The 13393-nt window shown below is 43.9% G+C and overlaps 1 protein-coding gene across 1 annotated transcript in view; it reads left to right on the top strand.

The window, feature by feature from the left end:
* The first annotated feature begins 8112 nt into the window (after window positions 1–8112).
* lrrc75ba (leucine rich repeat containing 75Ba) overlaps window positions 8113–13393 on the top strand; it is a 71471-nt gene continuing 66190 nt past the window's right edge. Inside the window, exon 1 of the mRNA XM_034169694.1 lies at window positions 8113–8588. Within this exon, the coding sequence (XP_034025585.1) occupies window positions 8292–8588 (297 nt within the window). The 5' untranslated portion in view covers window positions 8113–8291. The remainder of the gene's footprint in view (window positions 8589–13393) is intronic.

Here is a 13393-nt window from a genome sequence, read left to right as displayed (position 1 = left end):
AAGAGCACAAGAGATTCATTTTCAATTCAATTCATTCAATTTATAAAGTGCCAACTCACGACAGCGTTGCCCCAAGGCGCTTCACACAAAACAACTCAAAAAGAATTTAAAATTAATTTTAAAAAAATTAAAAAAGACAAAAGATAAAAAACCACAATAAAGGAGTAAAAATTAAAAGAATTTAAAAGGATGCTAACACAATATGATAATCATAGGACTGAGAAAAGAAATGTGTCTTAAGTCTTGTCTTTAATATCTCCACAGCATCTGACAGCCTTATTGATGCTGGGAGACCATTCCATAAGACAGGGACACAATAGGAGAAGGCTCTTTGACCCACAGACTTTTTCTTCACCCTCGGAACACAAAGTAGTCCTGCATCCTGTGAGTGCAGATGCAATGTTTGCGCTGAGAATATTGATGGAGAAGTATAGTGAAGGCCAGAAGGAGTTACAATGTGTGTTGGTGGATGTAGAGAAAGCTTTTGACAGGGTCCAAGAGAAGAGTTGTGGTATTGTATGAGGAAGTCTGGAGTGGCAGAGAAGTATGTGAGGGTAGTGCAGGACATGTACAAGGATATTGTGACAGCAGTGAGATGCGCAGTAGGAATGACAGACTCATTCAAGGTGGAGGTGGGATACACCAAGGATCAGCTCTGAGTCCTTTCTTGTTTGCAGTGGTGATGGACAGGTTGACAGATTAAATCAGACAGGAGTCTCCATGGACTATAATGTTTGCAGATGACATTGTGATCTGTAGTGAGAGTAGAGAGCAGGTTGAGTCCAGCCTGGAAATGTGGAAATATCCTCTGGAGAGAAGGAGAATGAAAGTCAGTGAGACCAAGAATGAGTACATGGGAGCCCGGTGGAATAGTGCTCTCACAAGGAGTGAAAATACATGAGTTTAAATACATGGGGCCAACTATCCAAAGTAATGGAGGAGTGAGTGGAGAGGCAAATAAAACAGTACAAACAGGGTGGAGAAAGGTAGCAGGAGTGAATTGTGACAGAAAGATATCTGCAAGAGAGATGGGGAAAGTCTGAAAGACAAAAGTGAGACCAGCTATGTTGGACGGCTTAGAAATGGTGGAACTAACAAAAAGACAGGAGGCAGAGCTGGAGGTGACAGAGCTGAAGATGCTGCAATTTGCAAGAGCGACAATGTCAGAGAGGTGAGATTGAGATGGTTTGAACATGTGCAAAGCAAGGACCCAGGATATATACAGTAGAGAGAAGGATGCTGAGGATGGAGCCAGCAGGCAGGAAGAGAAGACAGTGGACAAAGAGGAGGTTTGTGGATGTGCTGAGGGAGGACATGCAGGTGGTTGGTGAGACAGAGGAAGATACAGAGGACAGGGTGAGATGGAACAGATTGATCTGCTGTGTCGCCCCCTAACAGGTCTTACCACAGTGCCCTCACCACCCTTTATGGTTGACTTGCACAATAACCAGTAACCTAAGGCAACAACTAGATGTCTTTGGAGGTCTCTTTGGAGGATCCTTGGGTACCGGTGGAATGACTTTGTGTCAAATGAAAAGTTACTTAGGGCAACTCAGATGACGAGGATTATTTACAATGTGAGGGAACATCAGCTATGAACCTTTGGCCATGTGACAAGCTTCTCTTTGATGATGTAACATGCAGGTGTTGAGGAACACAGCAGCTGGAGAAGACCAAGGACAGACCGAGGGACTGGCCATAGCAGATAGATGGTTGCTTTTGAGATGTGGGGATGGACTGGCTGTCTTCCTGGTGTCACGGTTCTGGCCTCCTGCTGTACTTTCTGTTTCATTTTGGTGTTCACCATCTCTTTGTGTAGTTTGTTAGCTTTCTTTTTGACTGTGTCTGCCCAGCTGTTTTCTATTATCCTCTTTGCCCTCAGCTGTCTCTGGTTCCCCTCATCAGTTCCACATTGAATGTCTCTTGTCCTCTGCCAGATTGCCTGGTGTTCTCATGCCAAGCTCTCAAGCATCATCTTTCTTTGCTGCCTGATGTTGACTCTCCCGTCTGGCCCACTCCTTTGGACCCTGGTGTATGGTAAGGCTGCGCTGTGTGTTTTGACCTCCTGTTTGTTGTAATGACCTTCGCTTGTGTCTCACGCTTCACAGATTTGGCTGCTTCTTGATTAAAGGACATTTAATCCACTTAACTGTGAGTTTCTCTGTGCAGGGGTCCAAGTTGTGCTCCAGCTGTAACACCTGGATGGTTGCCATCCAGGAGCTAAGGCAACTCTGTGATGTGGTGCACCAATGCATGCTCCCAGACCTGACCTGACCTGACCTGACTACATATAGCTACTTCAGATGAAAGACATCAGTCACAGTACAAAACAAATATAAAAGCAAAACACTAATTAGTCATGAAACATTTTAAACCGTTTAGGACACTGAAAAGAAAAGAAAAATGAGTTTTGTGAATTGTGAGTCTTTTTTTTAAATCTCCTTTTTGTATAGCTGAGTTTGTCTTTGTGCCTTCATGTTGCTCTGATGTCAGCGTGGCGCCCGACTCTGTGTGAAGGTGACTGCGATCTGCTCACACGTGCAGGCGGCGCTCTGCCCTGTGATTGGCTCAGCTGGCGGCGTTGCCATGCTCAGTCAGCATGTCACAGCGTGTTTCTGAAGGCACTTCACCCTGAGGTGACGGCAGATATGATCCAGTGTGAACACTTTACCGGCTGCTGTGCTGTGATCGGGTCTAAATCCACTCACTGCTGTCCTGCTCTGGACGTGCCCGGGTCAGGACAGAGCTTCACTTCATGGACAGAGCTGATTTAAAGCAGAGGAGGAAATGATGTCAGCGATGACAGAAGCTTGGCTTTAGCTCTGCGTCACGTGCAGGAGGTGATGGCTGTCATGCTGCTCACATTAAGCAGTTGCAGCTGTCATCACATTCGGGTGCATTTGTTTTCAAATTGTAATATTTCTTAAATTGTAATATTTCTTAAATTTATTTTTGTTTATATATTAATAATACATAAACAAAAAAAATATATGTTTATATATTAATAATATATAAACATATAATAGCTCCCCTGACTGGGAATGTTGTCGGGCGGTGGAAGGAGTACTTCGAGGATCTCCTCAATCCCATCGTCACGTCTTCCGAAGAGGAAGCGGAGACTGGGGACTCAGAGGCGGACTCATCCATTACCCAGGCTGAAGTCACCGAGGTGGTTAGAAAGCTCCTCGGTGGCAAGGCTCCTGGGGTGGATGAAATCCGTCCTGGGTACCTTAAGTCTCTGGTTGTTGTGGGACTGTCTTGGCTGACACGCCTCTGCAACATGCCTCTGGATTGGCAGACCGGGGTGGTGGTCCGTCTGTTTAAGAAGGGGGACCGGAGGGTGTGTTCCAACTATACGGGGGATCACAGTCCTCAGCCTCCCCGGTAAGGTCTATTCCAGAGTACTGGAGAGGAGAATTCGACCGATGGCCGAACCTCGGATTCAGGAGGAGCAGTGTGGTTTTCGTCCTGGTTGCGGCACACTGGACCAGCTCTACACGCTCCATCATGTGCTCAAGGGTTCGTGGGAGTTCGCCCAACCAGTCCACATGTGTTTTGTGGATCTGGAGAAGGCGCTCGACCGTGTCCCTTGGGGCACCCTGTGGGGGGTGCTGCGGGAGTACGGGGTCTGGGGTCCTTTGCTAAGGGCTATCCAGTCCCTGTACGACCGCAGCAGGAGCTTGGTTCGCATTGCTGGTAGTAAGTCAAACCTATTTCCAGTGCACGGTGGCCTCCACCAGGGCTGCCCTTTGTCACCGGTTCTGTTCATTATTTTTATGGACAGAATTTCTAGGCGTAGCCAGGATGTAGAGGGGGTCTGGTTTGGGAACCACAGAATCTCATCTCTGCTGTTGATGATGTGGTTCTGTTGGCTTCGTCAAATCAGGACCTTGGAGGAGTGGAGGAGTTTAAGTATCTCGGGGTGTTGTTCACGAGTGAGGGACGGATGGAGCGTGAGATCGATAGACAGATCGGTGCAGCATCTGCAGTGATGCGGTCGCTGTATCGGACCGTCGTGGTGAAGAAAGTGCTGAGTAGGGGGGCAAAGCTCTCAATTTACCGATCGATCTATGTTCTGATCCTCACCTATGGTCATGAGATTTGGCTCATGACTGAAAGAACGAGATCGCGAGTACAAGCGGCCGAGATGAGTTTCCTCCGCAGGGTGGCTGGGCGCTCCCTTAGAGATAGGGTGAGGAGCTCGGTCACTCGGGAGGAGCTCGGAGTCGAGCCGCTGCTCCTCCACGTCGAAAGGAGTCAGTTGAGGTGGCTTGGGCATCTTTTCCGGATGCCCCCTGGACGCCTCGCTGGCGAGGTGTTCCGGGCACGTCCCATTGGGAGGAGGCCCCGGGGAAGACCCAGGACACGCTGGAGGGACTGCATCTCTTGGTTGGCTTGGGAACGCTTTGGGACAATTTGTAAAGCACAAAACCTTCAGAAAACAAATCTGTGAAAACACACAGAAGACACAAACATTTAGAAAAAGACAAGAAAAAAGAAGCTTATCCAAGTTTACTAGATAAGCGGTGGTGTTTACTGACAGACGTCAATTAAAGTATCAGTACATTTGTACAGGACGATGAAGTATACAAGTCTCTGTATACTTGATGTATACTGACAAATAGACTGTATTCTGACAGATGTGTTGAGGTTAGTGTGTGTGCAGCACGCCGTCTGTTGCTCCCACTTTTGTCCGTGTGTTTTGTGTTTTTAATGTTTTTAGTGTTTTTAAGCCTTAACACCTCTCAGATCGAAAAAGTCGTCCATGCCTTTGTCTCCTATCACTCGGAGGTCCAAGCTTTTCTCTTCTACCTGTAAAGCCCACGGAGAGTCAAATGACCCTGGCTAGCTGACTTGGCTAGCCACATTCTTGTGTTTGCATATTTGCTGTCTGTGTGTTCTGAGACTTCCTTGTTTACATAACAGAAGTAGCTCTCCACAGGGGATCTTGGATTCACTTGCCTGCTTAGCTGAAAGGGCTGCGTATGAAGCAGGAGTTGTGTGCAAAACGTGTAAAATTACAGCTGCCTAGTACACCTATTGCTACAACTATTTGTGCACCACAGTGGCTGAAAGAGCTGTCATTCTAGATGTCCCAGCTGGACAACATGTACTGTGTTTGGATAGACATGAACTAACAACTGCCCACTGTGACGCATGTGTGTCTGCTTGCTGTCATCATGTGGACATAATGACATAATAACAGTGTGGGGACTGTTAGTCATTGGTTTTCTGGTGTGTTTTTTGGTACATTTTGGTACATTTCAATAAAATCCAGAAAACAAAGTTTTCTTTTGGTGCGTTTTTTGGTACATTTCAATACAATTCAGAAAACAAAGTTTTCTTTTGGTGTGTTTTTTGGTACATTTCAATACAACTCAGAAAACAAAATTTCATCTCTCCCCCAGGGTAAAGTTATTTATCCACCTAAGCACAAATCAGCAGCCCTTTCAGACAGCAAATATGCAAAAACAAGAATGTGGCTAGCCAAGTCAGCCCCTTCCCTGAGGTGTTCTGAGACTTCCTTGTTTACATAACAGAAGTAGCTCTCCACAGGAGATCTTTGAGTCATTTGACTATCCGTGGACTTTAGAGGTAGATTGGTCATTTGACGAGACCTTGGCCTTCTGGGTACTAGTCTTGATTACTGTAAGTCCCTGCTCTTTGGGATCTCTGGAAAAACCTTCAAAGCCTTCAATACATTTGAAACAGTGCAGCTAGAATTCTGATGAGAGTACATAAACAGGAGCACATCACACCTATACTCCATAACCTTCATTGGCTCCCCATCACCTACAGAATCCATTTTAAGATTCCTCTCAGCACCCACCAATGCATCCATGGCAATGCCCCCCTCATACCTCAAAGACCTCCTCACTCCCCACACACCCTCCCGTTCCCTCTGTTCATACAACACTAATCTTCTCCATCCCTCTCACACCAAACTTCACACCGTGGGAGACAGGGCCTTCTGATCAGCTGCTCCTCACATTTGGAACTCCCTCCCTGACCATCTGAGGGCTCCACAGACTGTGGAAGCTTTTAAAAAAGACTCAAGACATACCTGTTTAGACAGGCCTATCACAGGTCTCAGTAATTTGAATCTCTTGCATATCTTCAACTTCGGTTCCCTTTTCATCCTGTTCTAAAATCTGGTCCAGAACTTTTCTGATAGAAAAGCGCCTGGCCAGTCACCTCCTCACTGTCCTCAGAGTAAAGGAGAGCAAGGCAAACATCAAGCTATATTTTGGTGGTCTGTGTGAAGATATGATACACTGATTGATCTGGAAGGTGTGGTTCCGAGTGTGGGGGTAGGCACAAAGCACAGGAAAGAGACAGGTTCACAGACACCAGCCCAGAGTGACGTTATGATAAATGGCAAATGGATTGCATTTATATAGCACTTTTCCATCTGCATCCGATGCTCAAAGTGCGATGTGTACCCACACTGTAAAACTCAATGAGTTAGTTGAACTCAGACTATTTGAGGAAACTGATTGCCTTAAACCATTTGAGTTTGCCAACTTAACTAAAACAATTTTCAAAAATTTCATTGTTAAAGTTTTAGTAACTTAACAATTTATCATTAATTAAACTTATGTAAATCTAGTTTTCAATTTAAAAAGTGACAAATTTCTGCGTAAAAAATTTGTGTTACATTTTTTTAATGTATTCTTTGGTTTACTTGTTGACTCTGCGTTGTGTTGTTATGACTCCGCCCATTCACTCCTCTTGGGATATGAACTGACAATCTCCGTCATAGAAGTCGGACTCTCTAACCAGAAGGCTAAAACCCAGGACTCTGGCCTTGTGAGCAGAGAATTCTTCTGAGCTGTTTGGATTGAGGTTTACTAACTACATCTGCACAGCGACACCTGCTGGCCTCCGTTACATAATCTCAATTAAAATGAGTGAATGGAATGCACTGGAAATACATCACCAACACTTAAATGCCCCAAAACCTTATATGCACTTAAAGGAACTGAGTGTTATGACAACAATTCATTTTTGAGTTAGTTTAATTAATGGATATGAGTGACTATAACTTTCTTCAAAGTTTGAGTTACATTAACGTAATTATTGTATTAAAATGGAGTGTTCGTTTTTAACAGTGGACAAAGACATTGATCAGTCTGAAGTGTGTGTGTGTATGTGTGCGTGTGTGTGTGTGTGTGTGTGTGTATGTTTTCTCATCTGATGGATGAATATAATCTAGTTACCCATTCGTTTCCTGTGGCGCTGACCTTTGACCGGGCACACCCACCATGTGGTGGAACAGGGTTGAGACTAAACCACTCAAAATTCAGTGAACATGGTGATCATCAGTTTTCTAAGTTGATGTGCACAGTGTGGAGGAGGCAGTCAGATGCAAAACACAATATTTATGAGTGTTTTAAGTTGTAAATTGGTCAGATTTGACCCGAACATGACAGGAAAGTTCTTCTGCCAGTCGGTCAGTCCTCAGATGACGATGGCGTTGACACGGGATTCTTGTCCCTTGTTAGTTGCACAGCTTCTTCCATGCTTACGGGTCTTCCTGTATATTATACAGAAAGACACGGAGGTTAAAAACAATTAAATTTGTGTGGGCTTCTGTTAATGTGGTAAAATGGAACCTGAGTCCCCTTAAGAGTAATGGATGGACCCACGCATTCCCCTGAGGGTTCCTGGAACCAGACCCTGATGTGACACAAAAGTCACGTGGACGTTGTGCGAAGAGTGACACAGCGTTACTAGTTTGACAGGATGAATGAAAGGGCTGACAAAATGCAAACACGTCATTAAGTCACGTGTCAAAGCGCATTTCATGAGTTTCCAAACTGAGGAACAGAGAGAGTGTCACAGCAGGACCGGGTCCGGGTCCGGGTCCGGGTCCGGGTCCGGGTCCGGGTCCGGGTCGTGAGCGTGCACCGGTTGGGAGGACAGACGCACGCTCAGCGGGCACGTCACGCACGCGCCGCTCGGACTCCGGTAGCGGATGGAGTCTCTTGTAGCCTCATCCCGCACGCGCCTCCTGCCTCCTCGTGCAGCCTCAGCCCGCACGCGCCTCCTGCTCCTCTTGCAGCCTCCTGCACGCGCCTCCTGCCTCCTCGTGCAGTCTCCTCCTCGGAGCCTGCACGCGCGCTCATCCCGCGGCGGAGCATCGAAACAGGAATAATGTGACGTGCGCGTCCGTGCGCGCCGGTAAGCAGCGTGTTTGCGTCCTGCGCCAGACAGACAGACCGCGCGCGCGCCGCTCATCATGGGCTCGTCGTTGTGAAGCTCTCGGAGCCGCTGCAGACGACGACATCATGGGCTCCAGATTGAGCAGGCAGAGCAGCCTGGACGGCGACGGCTTCTCCAGAAAGAGACGCGCGCTGCTGGAGAGCGGCGCGGACGGCGAGCGGGGCGGCCGCTGCCCCGGACACCGGGCCGGGGGAGAGCTTCTGTTCGCGCTGATGCTGAAATCGGACAAACTGCCGGGGATGCTGCGGAGGACCAACCACAGCCCGTACGTGCGGCGCGTGGCGTGGATCAAAGACATCCAGAGGCTCCTGCGTGACCGCAGGATGGAGCAGGCGAGCGACGTGCTCAAACTACTGAGGAAGGTAGGAGAGCAAACATCAGCTGCTCCAAGCATCTCCAAACAAGTCTGGGAACACCAGTGGAACTCATCTTGAAACCAGTTGAAATGATCAGGTCTGATCAAACCAGTTTAAATCCTCTTAAAACCAGAGTAATCAAACCAGTTTAAATTATCTTAAAACCAGTTTAAATTATTTTAAAACCATTCTAATCAAACCAGTTTAAATCATCTTAAAACCAGTCTGATCAAACCAGTTTAAATGATTTTAAAGCCAGTCTGGTCAAACCAGTTTAAATGATTTTAAAACTAGCCTGGCCAAACCAGTTTAAATGATCTTAAAACCAGTCTGGTCAAACCATTTGAAATCATTGTAAAACCAGTTTAAATGATCAAGTCTGATCAAATCAGTTGAAATGATCTTAAAACCAGTTTAAATGATTTTAAAACTAGCCTGGCCAAACCAGTTTAAATGATCTTAAAACCAGTCTGGTCAAACCAGTTGAAATCATTGTAAAACCAGTTTAAATTATCAAGTCTGATCAAACCAGTTGAAATGATCTTAAAAGCAGTTTAAATGATTTTAAAACTAGCCTGGCCAAACCAGTTTAAATGATCATGAACCAGTCTGGTCAAACCAGTTGAAATCATCTTAAAACCAACCTGGTCAAACCTGTTTAAATGATCTTAAAACCAGTTTAAATGATTTTAAAACCAGTCTGATCAAACCAGTTTAAATGATCTTAAAACCAGTTTAAATCATCTTAAAAACCAGTCTGATCAAACCAGTTTAAATGATCTTAAAACCAGTTTAAATGCTTTTAAAACCAGTCTGATTAAACCAGTTTAAATGATCTTAAAACCAGTTTAAATCATCTTAAAAAACAGTCTGGTCAAACCAGTTTAAACGATCTTAAAACCAGTTTAAATGATTTTAAAACCATTCCAATCAAACCAGTTTAAATGATCTTAAAACCAGTTTAAATGATCAAGTCTGGTCAAACCAGTTTAAATGATCTTAAAACCAGTTTAAATGATCACGTCTAGTCAAACCAGATTAAATGATCTTAAAACCAGTCTGGTCAAACCAGTTGAAATCATCATAAAACCAGTTTAAATGATCAAGTCTAATCAAATCAGTTGAAATGATCTTAAAACCAGTTTAAATGATTTTAAAACTAGCCTGGCCAAACCAGTTTAAATGATCTTAAAACCAGTCTGGTCAAACCAGTTGAAATCATTGTAAAACCAGTTTAAATTATCAAGTCTGATCAAACCAGTTGAAATGATCTTAAAAGCAGTTTAAATGATTTTAAAACTAGCCTGGCCAAACCAGTTTAAATGATCTTAAAACCAGTCTGGTCAAACCAGTTGAAATCATCTTAAAACCAATCTGGTCAAACCTGTTTAAATGATCTTAAAACCAGTCTGGTCAAACCAGTTGAAATCATCTTAAAACCAATCTGGTCAAACCTGTTTAAATGATCTTAAAACCAGTTTAAATGATTAAAAAAAACCAGTCTGATCAAATGAGTTTAAATGATCTTAAAACCAGTTTAAATGATTTTAAAACTAGCCTGGCCAAACCAGTTTAAATGATCTTAAAACCAGTCTGGTCAAACCAGTTGAAATCATCTTAAAACCAATCTGGTCAAACCTGTTTAAATGATCTTAAAACCAGTCTGGTCAAACCAGTTGAAATCATCTTAAAACCAATCTGGTCAAACCTGTTTAAATGATCTTAAAACCAGTTTAAATTATTTAAAAAAACAGTCTGATCAAATGAGTTTAAATGATCTTAAAACCAGTTTAAATGATTTTAAAACTAGCCTGGCCAAATCAGTTTAAATGATTTTAAAACTAGCCTGGCCAAACCAGTTTAAATGATCTTAAAACCAGTCTGGTCAAACCAGTTGAAATCATCTTAAAACCAATCTGGTCAAACCTGTTTAAATGATCTTAAAACCAGTCTGGTCAAACCAGTTGAAATCATCTTAAAACCAATCTGGTCAAACCTGTTTAAATGATCTTAAAACCAGTTTAAATTATTTAAAAAAACAGTCTGATCAAATGAGTTTAAATGATCTTAAAACCAGTTTAAATGATTTTAAAACTAGCCTGGTCAAACCTGTTTAAATGATCTTAAAACCAGTTTAAATTATTTTAAAACCAGTCTGGTCAAACCAGTTTAAATGATCTTAAAACCAGTTTAAATGATTTTAAAACCATCCATCCATCCCCCAGCTCCTCCGGGGGAACCTCAAGGCGTTCCCAAGCCAGCCGATAGATGTAATCCTTCCAGCATGTCCTGGGTCTTCCCCGGGGCCTCCTCCCAATGGGATGTGCCCGGAACACCTCTCCAGCGAGGCGTCCTGGGGGCATCCGGAAAAGATGCCAGAGCCACCTCAACTGACTCCTTTCGACGTGGAGGAGCAGCGGCTCGACTCCGAGCTCCTCCCGAGTGATGGAGCTCCTCACCCTATCTCTAAGGGAGCGCCCAGCCACCCTGCGGAGGAAACTCATCTTGGCCGCTTGTACCCGCAATCTCGTTCTTTCGGTCATGAGCCAAATCTCATGACCATAGGTGAGGATCGGAACATAGAACGATCGGTAAATTGAGAGCTTTGCCCCCCTACTCAGCTCTCTCTTCACCACGACGGCCCGACACAGCGACCGCATCACTGCAGATGCTGCACCGATCCGTCTATCGATCTCACGCTCCATCCGTCCCTCACTCGTGAACAAGACCCCGAGATACTTAAACTCCTCCACTCCTCCATGACCAGTGAAAGATCAAGGACTGAGACGTCGCCCGGTATGGCGGAGCCGGGGTCCCACCCTGGAGCCAGGCTTGGGGTTGCTGCTCGCACGCGAGTGCCCGGTGGTCGGGCCTTAGCCCATGGGGCCCGGCCAGGCTCAGCCCGAAGGAGCAACGTGGGCCTGCCCTCCTGTGGGTTCACCACCTGCAGAGGGGGCCATGGGGGTCGGGTGCAGAGAGGATTGGGTGGCGGTCGACGGCGGGTGGCCCGGCGGCCCGGTCCATGCTCACAGCCCCTGGCTGTTGGGATGTGGAATGTCACCTCGCTGGGGGGCAAGGAGCCTGAGCTTGTGCGGGAGGTTGAGAGATACCGACTAGAGATAGTCGGGCTCACCTCTACGCACAGCATGGGCTCTGGTACCCCTTATTTTAAACCAGTCTGGTCAAACCAGTTTAAATGCTCTTAAAACCAGTTTAAATGATCAAGTCTGGTCAAACCAGTTTAAATGATCTTAAAACGTCTGGTCAAACCAGTTTAAACAATCTTAAAACCAGCTTAAATGACTTTAAAACCAGTCTGGTCAAACCAGTTTAAATGATCTTAAAACCACTTTAAATGATCAACTCTGATCAAACCAGTTTAAATGATCTTAAAACCAGTTTAAATGATTTTAAGACCAGTCTGGCCAAACCTGTTGTAATCATCTTAAAACCAGTTTAAATGATCTTAAAAACAGTCTGGTCAAACCAGTTTAAATGATCTTAAAACCAGTTTAAATTATTTTAAAATCAGCCTGGTCAAACCAGTTGAAATCATCTTAAAACCAGTTTAAATGATTTTAAAACCAGTATAGTCAAACCAGTTTAAATTATTTTAAAACCAGTCTGGTCAAACCAGTTGAAATCATCTTAAAACCAGTTTAAATTATTTTAAAACCAGTCTGGGCAAACCAGTTCAAATGATCAAGACTGATCAATCCAGTTTAATGATCTTAAAACCAGCCTGGTCAAACCAGTTTAAATGATCTTAAAACAAGTTTAAATGATTTTAAAACCAGTCTTGGCAAACCAGTTTAAATGATCAAGACTGATCAAACCAGTTTAAATGATCTTAAAACCAGTTTCGTCAAACCAGTTGAAATCATCTGTTAGCAGGGTTACGTCAAAACTGCTTCACGGATTTTGATGAAATTTGCACCACAGACAGTAGGGCATGGAAGACTCCACTGAATTTTGGATGTGATCCGGATCTGGATTGGCGGATGATAGAAATCGCGGATTGCTCTTGTATTTGTACTGTGGCAGTGCTCACATTCGATCAAATTAATTTTTTTCTTTTATTTGCCAAACCTGAGTCTGGTCAAACCTATTTAAATGAGTTTAAAACCAAAGTTGACTTGAGTCAGAATAGTTTGTCAAAGCCTTGTGTTTTCTTCTTTCTGTTCACTATCTTTGGACCAGCCAAAAGCCAAAGGGACTTACTTATTTACTTACTTTCAACTAGCGAGGTGACAGTAATTCTGTACTTTAAGGGTCAATAGTGCAGCGGAAAACTAAAAAAAAATCTTTGGAAAGGTGATGCCAGCACCAAATTTTGCACACCACCACCTTAGACATTACTCCTTTGACAAAGCAGAGCGTCCACTTGAATTTCCAATAGACAGCCAGGTGGGAATCAATTTACGAATTACACAGGGATCAAAATTTAGAAATGCTCCAATCATGGTAAAAAAATAAAAAAAAAACTATACCACATTATTTGTCTGATCATAAAGATTCCAAAACGGTATAGTTTCAACTATCTGTGACTGAATTCTATGAAGTTATGGGGTAAAAATAGAAAATAGAAAAAAAAAATGGTGACAAAGGTCAGTGTCAGTTTGGACAGTTAACGTTACTCCAATGTTGGTAAAAAGTGATGCAGATTATTGGTTGAGCTAATTGGATTAATGACCATGTTGAATTTTTGGTGTCCATAGTAAAGGTCAATGTCGACATCCATTGGATTCAATAGCATATAACATATTTTTTACCTTGTAATATGATTACAGATGGTGCAAACTCTTCCTTTA

This window comes from Thalassophryne amazonica, chromosome 5, assembly GCF_902500255.1.
Source record: "Thalassophryne amazonica chromosome 5, fThaAma1.1, whole genome shotgun sequence".
NCBI classification, from domain to species: Eukaryota; Metazoa; Chordata; class Actinopteri; order Batrachoidiformes; family Batrachoididae; genus Thalassophryne; species Thalassophryne amazonica.
The sequence above is the reverse complement of the archived record's forward strand: the minus strand, read 5'-3'. Positions and strand labels throughout refer to the sequence as shown.